The following is a 17,412-nucleotide window of genomic DNA, read 5'->3' as shown; positions in this document are numbered from 1 at the left end:
ACATCTTGAGGAAGGTCTCTGCCAATCCTCAAGAGCCCCAATGACTCCCCCCATGGAGTTGTTTTAATATGTGAAGGGTCAAAACTCCTGGCATCCGCTGTTTACTGTCCATTGTAATACTCCCCTTTTTCTTTTGCTCCACCACTTTTAATTATCTCCAACTCCTCTGATGGAAAAGATACCACCACCAACTCCGCCCTCCCCCCAGCAACAGCTGAGCCACTGGGAGCAAAGGGAGGATCCCAGAGACCTCTGGCAGAAGTGCTGCTTTCTGAACCTCTCCATTGGCCAGTTGATTACCTATTGCCTCTTCTGAGTACCCTGCCTAATATCCCCTAACATGTATTATTTCTACCTCTTGGTAAAATCACCACCTCCAACAGGCAAGTAATTGAGCTCTCATGAGCGAACTTTTTTCCCCTGCAAGTTAACAGACCTCTTTCCTGACAGTTTTCCAAATGCATGTACCATCCCATATGCATATTTTGAATCTGTAAATATATTCACCACCTTTCCTTGATACAATTTTCAGGCTTTTATTAAGGCATACAATTCTGTGGTCTGTGCAGACCATGTGCATGGTAGCTTCCCCTCTTATTCCCCTCCTTTTACTATAGCATATCCAGTAATTTATTTTCCTCCTATTACTCTTGAAGATCCATCAATAAACTCCTTTCCCTCATTTGGCCGAGAAATATCCTGTAAATCTTCCCTAGCTCGGGTCTGGAGATCTGTTACCTGGATACAGTCACAAGTTTCCTTTCGGTCTCCTTCTTCTGTACCAGTTAAACAGGAGGCTGGGTTAAACCCTTCCCTGCTTCTAAATTCTAAATACTCCTGTTCTATTAAACAGGTTTCATACTGTAACAGCCTAGTGCTGGTCATCCATTTAGAACTTGATGCCAGACTTTAACAATCTTGCCATCAGTTGCCATCAAAGCAGTGGCTGCACAATTCTGCACACAACAGAGCCACAGTTACCCTTAGAGCAAACAATGGGGCCATCCCCTCACCGATGGGCCAAACATTTTAGCACTAGAATTCCTTTGGCACGGCCTTGTTTAACATCCACACACAGTTCCAATTCCTTTTATGAGTCTGGCTAATGTTTTGCTGTCTTTCTGGTGTCCATACCACAACACTGGGGCTATCTGGATTTAAAAAGTCACAGAATAAAAAGTCCTTAATCCAGGTCCTGCAATACCCTATTAATCCTAAAAATTGTCACAGCTCCCCTTCAGTCCTGGGCAATGGCACCTCCAAGATTCCCTGAACCCTTTCTGGGCCAACACACCACAAGCCTTCAGTCAAAAGAGGCCTCAAACATTCAACCTTTCACTCCATCACCTATGCCCTCCCTTCAGACACTCCAAGATCCCATCCTCCAGCCACAAAATTAAGTAATTTCAGTGTGGCTTCCCCTACCACCTCCTCCCATTCTCCTCATAAGAGCAAGTCCTTCACATACTGCGATAACCTAATTCCCAAGGACGGAGTAAAATATTTTAATAATAAGACCAGTGCTTCCATGTATCCCTGTGGAAAGATCATCCATGTCTTTATTATTTTCCCTTCTCCCCTTTGTTCCCACTCAAAGGCAAAATACTGTTTACTATGCTTTGTAAGTGGGCATCCCCAGAAAGTATCTTTTAAATCAAGTACTGAATAGTAGCAGTGTGAGGAGGAAACCTTGTTCAGGATGGTATAAGGATCTGGGACCATGGAGTGCCTGAGTTTAGTAGTCTCATTATTCTCACATCCTGCACCATTCTATAGGTTCCATCTGATTTCATAACTGACAGGATAGAAATGTTATAGGGAAACCTAACATACATGGCTCCAAAAGACCCGCCTTTAACAGGAACTCAATAACAGGCTGTAACCCCTTCCTTTCCCTGAAATAGGGTATTACCTCTTAGACACCACTTGTCCTGGTTGCCTCGGAGTAATTTGGAGAGGCTCCATATCCAGTTTTCCATATTTCCCTGGGACTGACAACACTTCTGGGTTCATTTTAGCATAAGCTTTATCAGATAATTTACACAGTGTCACAACAGCCCTAGCCTCCCCATCAACCTTCACAACACTAACCCACATTCCCAACTGTTATAAATGACTCAAACCCCAAGTGGGAATGAGTTATAAAACTTTTATTGAGAACTAATAAAAATAATTCACAAAGCGAAAGGGACAGCACTGGGAGTGTGGCCAGCCACCAGAGGCTCATCCACAAAATGGCGGCTCCACCTTTTATACCCTTGGTGTTGCATCAGCCAAATACATATTCATAAGCAGTCATACATATTCAAACATCTTCCTTCTATATCCCTAGCCCCTCCCAAAGCCTGCCAGTTGACTCTTCTTTGCCATCCATTGGTGGAGACCTTCTTGCAACTTGATTGGAGGTGAGGTGGTGTCATGCCAAGTCCCCCCAGCAACAAGCTTCCCCCATTCTCAGATGCTTCATGCAAGGGGCATGTGTACACACCCTCCCTCCACGTCTCTGACAGCCCTGACGACTAGGGTTGTCTGGTGGCAACAATACAGAGGGGAGAAGAGAGGATTAAAGGGAGGACAAAAAGGGGTCCAAAAACAACCTACAACAACAGTCACACATCAAAAGAACTTTAATCCTTAACAAAGCTTCTTGTAACACACATAATATCCATTCCTCATATGTGAGAGTCAATTACCGCACCACCCATCTATAACACAACTCAGTCATCAAATACCCTCCTAGCAAACCACAACCACAACTACGAACAAACAGAAACTCATGCTTTTCAAACCCATCTCACACATTGACCAATAATGGTTGAATAAAAAGCACTGGCTCATCTTTCCCACTTACTCCCTGAATTATCAAAAAAACCCTCTTTGGCATAAAATTCAAAGTAGACAGAGAGGCTCCTGTGTCTACTAGGAAACACATTTCTCGGTTCAGACCCACCCTGCATGTTAGCAAGGGTTCCAGTGTGGTGAGCCCCCAGTACAATAGGAGATCCTGGCACCCTTAACAATCCATTTCTAATGTTCTCTTTTTTTTTTTTTTTTTTTTACAAATGGCACATTGATTAAAAACTGTGCCATTATCCTTGCCTGTACCTTTACCTTTTCCTCATCCCTTCTTACATATACCTGATGTGCCTTTCCAACCAACTCCTGCAAGGGCCCACTCTGCCACCTCTGCAACCCATGCTCCCATTCCCTGTGGGCTCTCACCCTCCCACAACTGCCAAACTCTGCAAAATCACTCACCTCCCTGGGGACCCAAACAAAATCTGTTCTTATATCAGGCCAGGCTTTGGTGACGGATTGTATCTCATGGTGTACACCAAAGACAGTCACTCTACCTTACACCGTACACCACAGTCCTTGTCCTGCTGCAGTGTCCAGATGCATCCCCTCAGCACACTCGTCCAGGTCCCTGGTCCACTCTCCCAGCACCAGAGGCTCTGTAAAGCACCAGGTCCCAGCAGGTGGGCAGTGCCACAGGGACAGGCAGGCGGACAAGATGTCCTGCAACCTCATAGGGGCCGGAGGGCCACTACAACCCCTGCCTGCAGGGTTGGTGGCATCAGGTGTCACCTGGTGCTGAGCCCTGCCTTCCCCACAGCTTCGGCCCGGCCCCACACCTCCCCACAGGCCCCCAGCCCATGCTCCTGGTCCCACACTTCTGTGCCTGGCCTCGGCACTCTTCACCATAGAGAAACCCCCTTAAGTCCTAAGTAGTAAGCGGACAAATGCAAATCCTTCACCCTGGCTCCATAATGACCAGGGGACAGGTGGGGGGTGTAGGAACAATACCTCCCTGCCTTCCCTATCTTGGAAGCCAAGACTACAAAAGACCTGCAGCCGGCCCTATATTAGATTGCAAATTTTGAAGATAAGGCAGAGAACTCCCCTTACTGCACCCTCTGGGCATCCATGTCCTTAACTACCTCTGGGAGAATGTGCAAACCATCTCAACATTCTGCCAAATGGCCCTTTGGAGGTATTTTGCGATCTCCATCCCTATAGTCGAGACCCTTTCTCAACTTTCCTTTACAACCCCTTCTAGGCATCCTGCCATGTTTTACTCCTCAAAGTTTCCATTGTACTCACCCGTGACATTTCCAGCAGTCCTTTCCTGTGGGCACTTCATGGACCCCCCTGGTCAGCCTCTCATCTGTCTCCTGGACAGTCTCAGGAATCCAATCAATTGCCCAGTGCTGGCCAGCGTCAAAGGGAACTGGTCACCTAAAAAGCGGGTGAGGTGCGCCTCCAGCTCTTCTTGCCATGTGCCGGTCCCAGATGTTGGAAGGATCCTGGACAAGAGCCCCCATCTTGTATGGAAAATCACACTATGAAAAAGCAGTGTCCATTAAAGGAGACAGAGGAGTCCTGCAACTTTATTCGAATAAAGGGAGAGAGTCCACTGGTGCTCATGCCTGTGGGGTTTTTTCTCTTGATATTTTAGAGGACTCAGCCTCCTTTTATCCCAAACTCCCAGCCACATGTTGCCCTCTTCCTTTCCCCATTGGCTGAGGTACTAGGAAAGTACAGCCTTCATGAACCACCTATGACATATTTCCCCTTGAACCTGTCATTTTCCTCACAAGTTCAGAAACTCAGGCTTGTGCAGACCCACTTGTCTGTTTCAGGAGTCAAACTGTCTGGGTTCTGTAACAAACCTGTGGCTTGAAGTTGGTAGAGACATTAAGACCCATTTCAAAGACATTAACACCCATACCTTCACCCATGGAATTGTTTGTAAAGACATTAGCACACATCTTTCCTATAATTTCTTTATTATTTATATAATCTTCAGATTATATTATTTTCTAATTTGGGGACTGCATTGAGACCACTGTTTCTTCAGCTGTAAATTATGTTGTTATCCATATATTTGTGTAATCCCTTTTAAGCTTATCTGTAAGTGTTAGTCCTGTTTAGAAGTCCAGATAATATTCTTGACTTTCACTAAGGTAAGTTTATGGGCTTTATATAGGGTTGTTAGAACTTTTCATTTAAAAAACCCAAAAAAAACCAAACCAAAACAAACAAAGTGGTCTCTTTTTCTTTTGGAGCAAATTTTTTAACATACTTCCTTGCTGTAATGGGGCAACCTGAGAAGCTGCATTTCACAATCTGAAGCTGTTTCGGAGCAGATTTTGCAACACCTTTGCTGCTTGATGGGTTGTTAGTCTGCCGCTTGTCAACTCGCAGGAGCTCATGCTCATCCTGGGCTTTGGAGAATTTCACAGTACCTTCACTGCTACTGCCTGCCCTGTGCCAAGGAGTGGTTGGACGTGCTCTCCTGTTTTGGGGGGAGTGTTCTGGAACCGCAGAGGCTTGGTTGCTGTGTTGTTTTACTTTGTTCTCTCTCAACTGTGTGATCCATAGTAGGTGGCTTCTCTGCCATCTTGTCTTGGTCCCCTGGGCCAATGGGCTGCCACAGTGGCCTCCATCTTAGGAGGAGGAGGCTTCTCTGCTACCTTCTTTTCTCTGTTCCCGGGGGAAGCATGTGACTCAGCACCTTTGTATCTAGTGGTTATTGCTGTTATCTTTGTTGTTGCTGTTTTATCTTTAGTAAACTGTTATTTTTTCACCTATATCTTCTCCCATTCATCTCTCCTTATTGATGAAAGCAAAGTGGTTAAAACTAAGGGGAGGTAATTCACTTTGGAGTCTTCACCCTATAAATTGTCTTAAATTAAGTGTCAGATATGCATATTGATGTTTATTGTGGACATAATTGCTAAAACACCAAAAGTTTACTTGATCATGAAAATTTTTTCACATGCAGTTCTCTTAGAGCATTTAAAGTATTGAATTCCATGATAACAAATTGTGGAAGAGAATTTTCTTGTGACTACTAGAGGTTTTAAATTAAATGGTCAATAACTTTCTACTTTCTATTCCTATCAGATTCTCCTTCCCCTACTGCTGCAAGAACCCTGATGCTGGTTGCCAAGTCTGTGCAGAATTTAGCAAATCTGGTTGAATTTGGAGCTAAGGTGAATATAATTTTACACAGAATGGTCTAGAAGATTGCCATGTTCATGTTAACAGAAACAGATTTTGTCTGTATTATTCTTATGCAAATCTTGATGTGTGACCTGGGTGTCTTATCAGCAAGGAAGCTTTATTCCTGCATTTTTTTTCTATCCTCTTTAGTTGGAGCTCAACAGGGTATTGTTTTAACCTAGTATGGCTAGTATGGGTGATTTAGAAAGAGGAGTCAATAATTTCACAATGAGTCATCTAGAAACTTATGTGAATGATTTGGTACTTACCATAAAGATTTTCAGTCTGGAAGTATGAACAACAGCAGCAACATGCTAAAATAACTGATAAATTTATGGCCATGCTAGTAAGCATTATAGAGTGATGCAACCATATTTTTATGCTATGAGATCAGATAAACTCAGACATTAATTTCAAATACAACAGTGGAAGTATGTGAACTCTTTTTTTCTGTTTGTCGATGTCAAAAAGGGTAGTAGTCATACTCTAGAATTCATAGAATCATAGAATATCTCAAGTTGGAAGGGATCCATAATGATCATTAAGTCCAACTCCATGCTCCCTGCAGGAATACTTAAAAGTAAATCATATGACTAAGGGTATCACCCATATTGTCCTTGAAGTGATAGGCTTGGTGCCATGACTGCTTTCTTGGGGAGGCTGTACTAGTGACTGACCACCCTCTCAGTTAAGAATATTTTCCTAAAGTTCAATCTGAACTACCTGTGATGCAACTTCATTCCATTTTCTCATGTCCTATTGGTAGTCACCAGAGAGAAGAGATCAGCATCTCACTGCTCCCCCTGAGGAAGTTGTAGACTATGATGAGCTCACCCCTCAGCCTTTTCTAAGCTGAACAAACCAAGTGACCTCAGCCGCTTTTGCCTTCAAGGTCTTTCAATGTCTTGGTTACCCTCCTCTGGACATCCTCTAATAGTTTGATGTCCTTTTTATATTGAGGCACCCAAAACTGCACACAGTACTTGAGGTGGGACCATACCAGTTCAGAGCAGAGCAGGACAATCACCTCCCTTGACCAACTGGTGATGCTCTGCCTGATGCACCCCGGGACACAGTTGGCCCTCCTGACTGCCAGGGCACTGCAGATTCATATTCAACTTGCCCTCAACCAGGACCCCAGGTCCCTTTCTGTGAGACTGCTCTCCAACCTTTTGTCTCCCAATTTGTATGTATAGCAAAGATTACCCAGGTGCAGAATCCAGCACCTGCCCTTTTAAATTTCATATGCTTGGTGATTGCCCAGCTCTCTAGTCTATCCAGATCAGTCTGTAAGGCCTCTCTACCCTTGATGGAGTCCACAGCTCCTCCTGCTTTATCACCAGCAAACCTAATGTATGTTTGATTCCTATGTCCAGTTCATTTATTAAAACATTAAAGACCACTGTCCCTAAAATTGAGCCCTGGGGAACCTCACTGATGACTGACTGCCAGCCTGATTTCACTATAACCCCATTTACTATGATCCTTTGAACCTGGCCCATTAGGCAATTGCTCATCTAATGTATTATGGACTTTTCTAGCTGTGTGCTGGACATTTTATCCAGAAAGATACTGTGAGAGACAGTATCAAAAGCTTTGCTAAAATCCAAAACCACCATGTTTACTGTCTTCCCCTAGTCAAAAAGATGAGTGTTAGAGTTGGAAAAGTGGGAGAGGAGAGGCAGGCAGCCATCTCTCCACAAAGAAAACATTTATGTGATGCTAGAATGAGTAAATTTTCTTTAGGAATCTCCATATAAAAAAGACAACTGAGAAATGCTAGAGTAGAAAGCTGTGATTAGAAAAAATCTATTCAAGAAGTATGAATCATTTGCCTGAAGTAGATGATGGGAGTCTTTTTGCATTTCCATTGATTATTTCATGTCAAAATGGGGAAACATCTTTCAGTAATATTGTTATGTCTCTGTATAGAACCTTGAAATACATTCCACATCCATGTTGTTTTATATACTATATGTCCAGGCCCAGAGAGTGGTGGTGAACAGTGCTGCATCCAGCAGGTGGCCAGTCACCAGTGGTACCCCTGAGGGGTCTGTACTGGGACCAGTTCTGTTTTATATCTTTATTGATGACATGGATGAGGGGATTGAGTCTTTCATTAGTAAGTTTGCAGATGACACTAAGCTAGGATCATGTGTCAATCTCTTGGAAGGTAGGAGGGCTCTGCAGAGAGACTTGGAACGGTTGAATGGATGGGCAGAGTCTAACAGGATGAAGTTCAATAAATCCAAGTGCCGTCCTGCATTTTGGCAACAATAATCTCCTGCAACAATATAGGCTGGGGACAGTGTGGCTGGACAGTGCTCAGGCAAGAAAAGGACCTGGGGGTGCTTATGGACAGCCAAGTGAACATGAGCCAGCAGTGTGCCCTGGTGGCCAAGAAGGCCAATGGCATCCTGGCCTGTATCAGGAATAGTGTGGCCAGCAGGAGCAGGGAGATCATCCTTGCCCTGTACTTGGCACTGGTGAGGCCGCACCTTGAGTACTGTGTCCAGTTCTTGGCTGCTCAGTTTAGGAAGGCTGTTGAGACACTTGAGCACGTCCAGAGGAAGGCAACTAGGTTGGTGAGGGGCTTGGAACACAAGCCCTATGAGGAATGGCTGAGGGAGCTGGGGTTGTTAAGCCTGGAGAAGAGGAGACTCCGAGGTGACCTTATTACTCTCTACAACTTCCTGAAAGGTGGTTGTAGTCAGGTGGGCGTTGGTCTCTTTCACCAGACAGCAACTGACAGAACAAGAGGACACAGTCTCAAGCTGCATCAAGGGAAATATAGGTTGGATATTAGGAAAAAGTTTTTTACAGAAAGGGTGATAAAGTTCTGGAATGGTCTGTCTGGGGAGGTGGTGGAATCACCATCCCTAGATGTGTTTAAGAAAAGAATGGATGTGGAACTCGGTGCCATGATTTAGTTGAGGTGTTAGGGCATGGGTTGGACTCAATGATCTTTAATGTCTCTTCCAACCTAGTCATTCTGTGAATTCTGTAATTTTGTAGTAATACACTTTCAAATTGAGACCAATTAGGACTGAACTTCCAGCCTGGATATAGAGTATTTTAATTTAGAAACATGTTAACAACTACCAACCTGAGGCTCACACACACACACACACACACACACACACACTTTTTCTTTACTTATTCTTTAGACTGGTGTTTTCTGTTGTTACAGCATTTTGAAAAACCTCTTTTATTTGTACTTGTTCTCATACTGCTTGACATAATTTTGTAAATTAGTTTTACAAGTTTCCTTTAAAAGCCTCAGCTTTTATTAAACTTTCTATTGCATCACTAAAAGAATGGCAGCAACAATTGGCCTGTTCTGGTTCCCAAGTCACAACATGGTTGAACAATAAAAATCTGTTGACTTAAATATAATAAAAGAAATTTCAGGCTGCCATTTTAATGCCATTTGTCTGACACTCACAACTTGGAATGTACACATTAATGAAAGAACAAAAAGGAGGGCAATTATGTCCTGATGTTGATGCTGCTGATGTTGTTACCTCTGAAAGTTTTTATTTTATAGCTGCAATGAAAAAAGTCTATTTTCACTGTTTCAGAAATGTAACATTTCATGTCACAATGCATATATCAACAATTTCAGAATCCATCTGGTGTAGAAAAAAGTGTAATCTTTTCATTGGTTGTACACCAGTAATTATAAATTCACTTGAAAAAGATGACTCATTTGTTTTGCAGTGTCATTTGTCTCTGATTGCAATATGTTCAGGTATGACTGATTAATCAGTATCAATTTGTTCTAATAAATACTTTTAAAAATTACCAGGAGCCATATATGGAGGGGGTAAATCCATTTATCAAGAGCAACAAACATCGCATGATCATGTTTTTAGATGAACTTGGGGTAAGTGGTTTAAAAAGAGAAATTTCAAGTTGTATAGCAACATTGTGAGTTAAAATTCTTTATAGTCCTTGTTAACTAGTTCAAAAATGCATCAGCTTCCTCGCAATTTTGAATGATTGTTACTGAAATATTTTTCTTGTGCATGTTTAGGAACTGCAGATTGCTGACCTGTCACACAGAATTAAAACCAATCAAATGTCCAGTTACAAAGTACTGTTGTAGACATGAGATCTATTTGAGCTTCTCCCCAAGGATTAGGGCTTTCAGACAAAAATACCAACCTTCTGAAAAATATTTTAAAATAAATAAAATCTTATGCTTAATTTCTCATATGATTTTGACCTGACATTGAAAAAATTGAAGTTTTTAAAAATATTGTGTTCTATTTTAGTTACACATAACAAAATGTCTCACTGCATGAATTCTGGATATTGTAGTTTAAAAGAAAATAATAGTTTCAGTTCATTTTGAAACCATTTTGTGTATAATAGTTATAATGAGTTAGGAGCTCATGTATGTATATATGTTTATGTTTAAACCAATAATTTGTTGAAAAAAGATGAAAGAAATATGCCTATTTTATTATTCCTGAATGATTCCCTTAAAAGTGACCTAGAAAACATCTCAGACCATTTTGATAATCTATAAGATTTACTGTTTTGAAGGGTGTCATTGAGATAGATTGCTATATGTCACCTTTTTATGGTTAAATGGCAACTTCTGCATATTATGATACGCTTGTTTTTCTTTAAATGGTAAATTATGCATGAGGACTTGGAAAATTGTTGGGTTTTAAAATAACTGATTCATCTCCTGGTTTAATTACATTATTTTATTAGTATTACTTGATAGCTTGAGGATTTTTTTGGTGTCCATTTTTGCTATTGTTATTGCCTGATTTAAAAAAAACCAAATAAAGCAAAAAACATCTAATGGATGGATCCCCCTCATTTGAGGGGAAGATATGATATGAATCTCTTCTTCTCAGTACCTTTCTAGACAGCTCAGAGACAGCATAGCAGCATCAAACTCTCCTATTAGGAATAGGAATTGCTGTATATTCAGTGATCTCTATGTAAAATGTGTAACCATAATTTAATTGTCTTCATAAAATAGATGGTTGTGGAGAGAAGGAAATAAATTATTTTTATTAGATAACATGGACGGAAGACTTAATTGTGAAGAAAAACATGGTACTTGCTCGCAGTATCAAAAGAACTGTTGGCGGGTGTGGGGAACTGTAATTTAATGTCTTTTATGCCTGACTACTCACCATTCTAAATCTGTTCTCATAATTTTTGTTAAAGAATGTTCCTGAGCTTCCAGACACTACAGATTACTCTAGAACTGACTTATCTCGTTATCTGGCAGCCTTGCACGAGATGTGTGTGGCTCATTCAGATGAACTTCGGACACTTAGCAATGAGCGAGGTGTAATGCAGGTAAACTTTAATTATTAACAAAAATCACACATAGAGATAGCATGTGTAACTAAAGTTATTGTTTAACATCGTGGTTCCTTTGCAATTTTTTCTCTTCAGCAGTATGAGTGATAAATATGTACATTTCACCAGGAAGTTGCTAGCTGTAAAGGTAAAGAAGCTCAAAAATATGAACTAAGTATTTCTACAACAAATCCACAGATGATTTAAAGCAGTGGGTTGGGGATTTTTTGATTAGGTTTTTTATATTTTGTTTTGTTTTTTCTCTTTAGGGGTTTTGGGGGGTTTGTGTTGTTTGTTTTAGTGTTTTGTTTTTTTCACAGAATCGCTAGGTTAGAAGAGACCTTAAAGATCATCAAGTCCAACCCATGCCCCTACACGTCAACTAAACCATGGCACCAAGTGCCACATGCAGTTGTTTTTTAAACACATCTAGGGATGGTGATGCCACCACCTCCCTGGGAAGACAATTCCAGTACTTTACCACTCTTTCTGTAAAAAACTTTTTCCTATTATTCAACCTAAATTTCCCTTGGCGCAGCTTGAGACTGTGTCCTCTTGTTCTGTCAGTTGCTGCCTGGATAAAGAGACCAACCCCCACCTGACTACAAGCACCTTTCAGGAAGTTGTAGAGAGTAATAAGGTCTATTACGTTGGGTCATTGGTTGGAGACAGAAAAGACAGAACTCACTGATGATCATGAGACAAACAACAAATATTTATTATGGCCACCCCCTTAGAGAGGGGGTTCAAAATTCCCAGCCTTAGACAACTGATTGGTTGGGATTTCAGCACTGCCCAGCTCTCTGGCTAGAGATGTGTCTGCATTCAGGGTTGAATGGGATTGGCTGGGGTTCTCTGCTTGAGTTCAAATCCATCCTATCTTTACTTACCCAGGAACTTGCTTACTTCTAGGCTGGTTGAGTTTGGGGGTCTGTTATGGCCAAATTTATCTTTGCAGCTACAGACCAGCTGCAACCGTGACAAAGGTTACCTATGAGTCTCCTTTTCTCCAGGCTTAACAACCCCAGCTCCCTCAGTCATTCCTCATAGGGCTTGTGTTCCAAGCCCCTCACCAGCCTTGTTGCCCTCATCTGGACGTGCTCAAGTGTCTCAACAGCCTTCCTAAACCAAGGGGGCCAGAACTGGACACAGTACTCAAGGTGCGGCCTCACCAGTTCCAAGTACAGGGGAAGAATGACTTCCCTAGTCCTGCTGGCCACACTATTCCTGATACAGGCCAGGATGCCATTGGCCTTCTTGGCCACCAGGGCACACTGCTGGCTCATGTTCAGTTGGCTGTTGGCCAGTACCCCCAGGTCCCTTTCCACCTGAGCACTGTCCAGACACACTGTCCCCAGCCTATATTGTTGCAGGAGATTACTGTGGCCAAAATGCAGGACTTGGCACTTGGACTTATTAAATGTCATCTTATTGGACTCTGCCCATCCATCCAACCATTCCAGGTCTCTCTGCAGAGCCCTCCAACCTTCCAGCAGCTCGACACACGCCCCCAGCTTAGTGTCATCTGCAAATTTACTAATGAAAGACTCAATACCCACATCCATGTCATCAATAAAAATATTAAACAGAACTGGCCCCATCACAGACCCCTTAGGGACACCACTGGTGACTGGCCACCAGCTGGGTGCAGCACTGTTCACCACCACTCTCAGGGCCTGGCCATCCAGCCAGTTCTTAACCCAGCAAAGAATGCTCCTGTTCAAGCTGTGGGCTGCCAGCTTTTCCAGGAGTGTGCTGTTTGAGACAGTGTTAAAGGCCTTGCTGAAGTCCAAATAGACAACATCCACAGCCTTTCCCGCATCCACCAGGCGGGTCACCTGGTCATAAAAAGAGACCAGGTTGGTCAAACACGACCTACCCCTTCTAAACCCATGCTGGCTGGGTCTGATACCCTGGCCACCCTCTAAGTGCTGCATGATGGCACTCAATATAAACTGTTCCATTACCTAACCAGGCACTGAAGTCAGGCTAACTGGCCTATAATTACCAGGATACTCCTTCCCACCTGTCATGGTTTGACACTGGCACAATGCCAGTGCCCCCATGAAAATACATTCTCCCTGGTGTCTACTGTGAGATGGGACCAGGAATAGAGCAAAGCAGGCTCCAGCTTAGGAATAAAAGGAAAAAAAACTTTATTAACTTACAATATATAAAAGAAACACACAGAACTCAGGATGAAAACCTTCCAAACATTCCTCCTCCCCCCACCAAATTCCCAATATACCACAGTAAGACAAAACCTTGGATTCTCAATTCCGTTATCATCCCTCAGATCACCAACTCTCAGTCCATCACCACCCTTCAGATAATCAGTTCTCAGTTCATCAAGAAGAGATGAGTCCCTCTTGTGCCATAGGCTTCCCCTGGAAACACAGTTGAAACTTCGTGTGTTTCCGCGTCACACGTGGCACCACCCAGAGATCATTTGCCATTGTGACATCTTCCTTCCATGCCCAGTGCCCTCACCACTGCACATGGACCAGAGCTGCTTCTAGGGTTTTCCTTTTATAAGGGTGCTTTGTCCAGTTCCAAAAAGAGCACAGTCTTTCACCTTTGGGACACCTGTCCGTCCCAAATTTCACCCCCTGTGGCCGAGGGGTCCCTTCTCGATGACTCTCCAATGTTCCTCCACCCTTCCATCCTGCAAGGGCCTTTACCTCCCCTCTCTGTCCAAGGCCCTACTTCACCCAGCCACATGGCTTCCCCTCCCCCGCCCAGCCCGCAGCCAGGCAGGGGAGGTCTGACCTCTTTCACTGCTGGAACCCGAGAGAGTTTCCCCCTGGGGGTTCTCTGCTTTTAACCCCCTGTGTTCTCAGAGGCGTATCCATGTCCTCAGTGACCACACCAGATGCCAATATTCAAATCTGAGCACCTATTGGTTTCACCACAGCATCCCAAAAAACTCACTTCCTCTCAAACCAGGACACCACCCTTTTTATGAATGAGCATCACATTGCCATCTTCCAGTCATCTGGAACCTCACCAGTGAGCCAGGACTGTTGGTAAATGATGGAGAGCAGCTTCACAAGCTCATCTGCCAGCTCCCTCATCACCCTTGGATGGATCCCATCTGGTCCCATAGATTTATAAACATCCAAGTGGCTCAGCAGTTCTCTGACTACCTCCTTCTGGATAACAGGGTATTGCAGGAAAGCCAGGACTCCTGAACAACTGACCAATATGATCAAGCAGAAGCCATTTATTGTTTACATTACACACACTTTTATAGATTCTACAAACTACTAAGATCACACTTCTCGATTAGTGCCTTTGTCTTGTTCCCTCGTTCTCTGCCTCCATTTCTCAATGTCCATGATTGGTTACCATGCAGGTGTTTCACAGTCCTCTGTTATCTAGTTCTTGTTATCCTAGTATGTGGTTTCTCAGCTTCTTTGTTCTTATTTTAGCACAATTTATGTCTTAGTAACTTTGATGAATTCCACAGTGCCCTGAGAAAATTCTGATAAGAACAGTTACAGATGGTATGGCTGTACACACTGAGGCCTAAGTTGTTCATATACATTGCTACAACAGGGGGACCATTCTGCTCCCTGACAACATCTACCAACCTAGGAGGACAGTTGTCCTGAGGACAAGCATCTTCCCACTAAAGACTGAGGCAAAGAAGGCATTAAGCACTTCCGCCTTATCCTCATCTGCAGTTACTAAGTCCCCTCCTACGTTCAGTAAAGAACAAAAGTTGGTCTTACTCTTCCTTTTGCCATTAATATATTTGTAAAACCATTTTTTATTATCGTTTACAGAGGTTGCCAAATAAAGTTAGAACTGAGCTTTGGCCTCCTTAATTTTTTTCCTACATGCCCTAGCAACCCCTTTAAATATTTCCTTAGAGACCTGACCCTCCTTCCAAAGATGATACATCCTCTTTTTATTCCTAAGTTCCTTCAAAACCTCATTGCCCATCCAGGCTGGATGTTTGCCTCGTTGACTCATCTTTTGGCACAGAGGGACAGTCTGTTCCTGTGCCCTCAAGATCTCTCTTTTGAAGCACACCCACCTTTCCTGGACTCCTTTGTTTTTAAGGTCTGCTTCCCAAGGAACTCTCTGAATAAGTCTCCTAAATAGGCCAAAGTCTTCTCTCTGGAAGTCCAATGTAAAAGTCTTATTGATGTTCCTCCTGATTTCACCAAATATCAAGAACTCTATAATTTCATCATCACTTTGCCCCAAGTGGCCTCCAACCACCACATCTCCCACCAGCCCATCTCTATTTGTGAACAACAGGTCTAGCATAATCCCTCCCCTGGTGGGCTCACCCACCAGCTGTGACAAAAAGTTGTCCTCCACACACTCTAAGAACTTCCTGGACTGCCTCTTTATTGCTGTATTAAGTTCCCAGCAGATGTCTGATAGGTAAAAGTCACCTACAAGAACACAGGCTGGTGATCCTGAAACATTCTCCAGCTGCTTAAATAATTACTTGTCCACCTCTTCTTCCTGGCTGGGTGGATGATAACACACTCCCTCTAGGATGTCAGCCTTGTTGGCCTTCCCCTTAATTCTTACCCTTAGGCATTCACCTTCATCATCCCTAGTTTCATTACCCATGGCATCAAAAGCCTCCCTAATATAAAGGGCCACCCCTCCACCTCTTCTCCCTTTCCTATCTCTCCTGAAGAGCTTGTAGCCATCCAGTGCAGTGCTCCAGATATGTGAATCATCCCGCCACATTTCCGTGATGGTGATTACCTCATAGCTTTGCTGTTGTGCCATGGCTTCCAGCTCTTCTTGTTTGTTACCCATGCTGCATGCATTAGTATATATGCACCTCAGCTGGGCTACTGATTTCACCACTAACTCAGGTTACCACCTTTGGGCCTACTTCTAGACAGCCCAGCTGCATCCCTTTTCCCCTTCAAACTTAGTTTAAAGCCCTCTCAATGAGTTCTGCCAGTTCATGAGCTAAAATCCCTCTGTCCTTAACAGAGAGATGGTGGCCATCCAGTTTCAGCAGACCAGGTGCCATAAAAGTGGCCCCATGATCAAAATTCTGCCTATGACACCAACCCTTGAGCCACTTGTTGATAATGTGGGTTCTCCTATTCTTTTCATTGTTTTTCTCTGCCACCAAAGGGACTGAGCAGAATACCTGTGCTCCTGCCCTGTCAACCACTTGACCCAGTGACCTTAAGTCCCTTTTAATTGCCCTGGTGTTCTTCTTTTCAATCTCATCACTGCCAGTCTGGAGTATCAGCAGTGGGTAATAATCAGAGGGCTGAATCAGCCCAGGGAGTCTCTTGGTAATATCCCATACCCTGGCCCCAGGGAGGCAGCAGATCTCCCTGTGGGATGGGTCCAGTCAATATATGGGACCCTCTGTTCCCATCAGAAGGGAGTCACCCACTATGACTACCCTTCTTTTCTTTTTAATGCTAGAGGCAGTAATCCGTTTGACAGACAAAGTGTAATTGGAAGGCTTACTGGGCAGATCATTTTCTTCTATGTCATCTGGCTGCCCCTCTAGATCCAGGGCCTCATACCTATTCTGAAGTGGCACCTGGGTATGTGATGGGGGTCAGGAAGAGTTTTTATTACCTCCCTGAGGTAATAACCCATTTCCACTCCCCTTCATCCACCAGGTGTCCTCCTATTGCCTGACAATGAGAGGAATGGGAGTCGTCTGACTCCTGGTGGGCCTCCCTCAAGAATGGAAGGGCAGAACTCCACCAATCTATTTCCCTTTCAGTTTCCCTAATACTCCCTAGTCTTTCAACTTCCTCCCTAAGCTCAGCCACCAAGAAAGGAGATAATTCATTAGTTTGGGGTTGGTTTGGGGTTTTTTTTTTTGGGGGGGGGGGGGGGGTTGTGGGTTTTTTTATTTGTTTGGTTTTATTTTGGTTTTGTTCTTTTGGTTTTTTGTGAGGTTTTTTTCTTTAGTTTCCAGGTGAAGTTTTTAGTTTCTAGAGAAAGGAAGCCTAAACTCAAGAAATTACCATCTCCTGGCAGTCTCTAGATTTAGGATCTAGCTCATCTAATTGAGAACTAAACATCTAAATTTACTTTCCTTAGCTTTCTAGCACTACTTCA

The 17,412-nt window shown here is 43.3% G+C and overlaps 1 protein-coding gene across 1 annotated transcript in view; it reads left to right on the top strand.

The window, feature by feature from the left end:
• The window catches only part of LOC132086121 (ras GTPase-activating protein 1-like), a 126,155-nt gene that overhangs the window by 102,913 nt on the left and 5,830 nt on the right, over positions 1-17,412 (top strand). Inside the window, exons 22-24 of the mRNA XM_059491580.1 lie at positions 5,911-5,999; positions 9,818-9,895; positions 11,203-11,337. Of these exons, the coding sequence (XP_059347563.1) occupies positions 5,911-5,999; positions 9,818-9,895; positions 11,203-11,337 (302 nt within the window). The remainder of the gene's footprint in view (positions 1-5,910; positions 6,000-9,817; positions 9,896-11,202; positions 11,338-17,412) is intronic.

This window comes from Ammospiza nelsoni, chromosome W (genome assembly GCF_027579445.1).
Source record: "Ammospiza nelsoni isolate bAmmNel1 chromosome W, bAmmNel1.pri, whole genome shotgun sequence".
Taxonomy (NCBI): domain Eukaryota; kingdom Metazoa; phylum Chordata; class Aves; order Passeriformes; family Passerellidae; genus Ammospiza; species Ammospiza nelsoni.
Note: the sequence above shows the minus strand (reverse complement) of the source record. Positions and strands in the feature narration are given on the sequence as shown.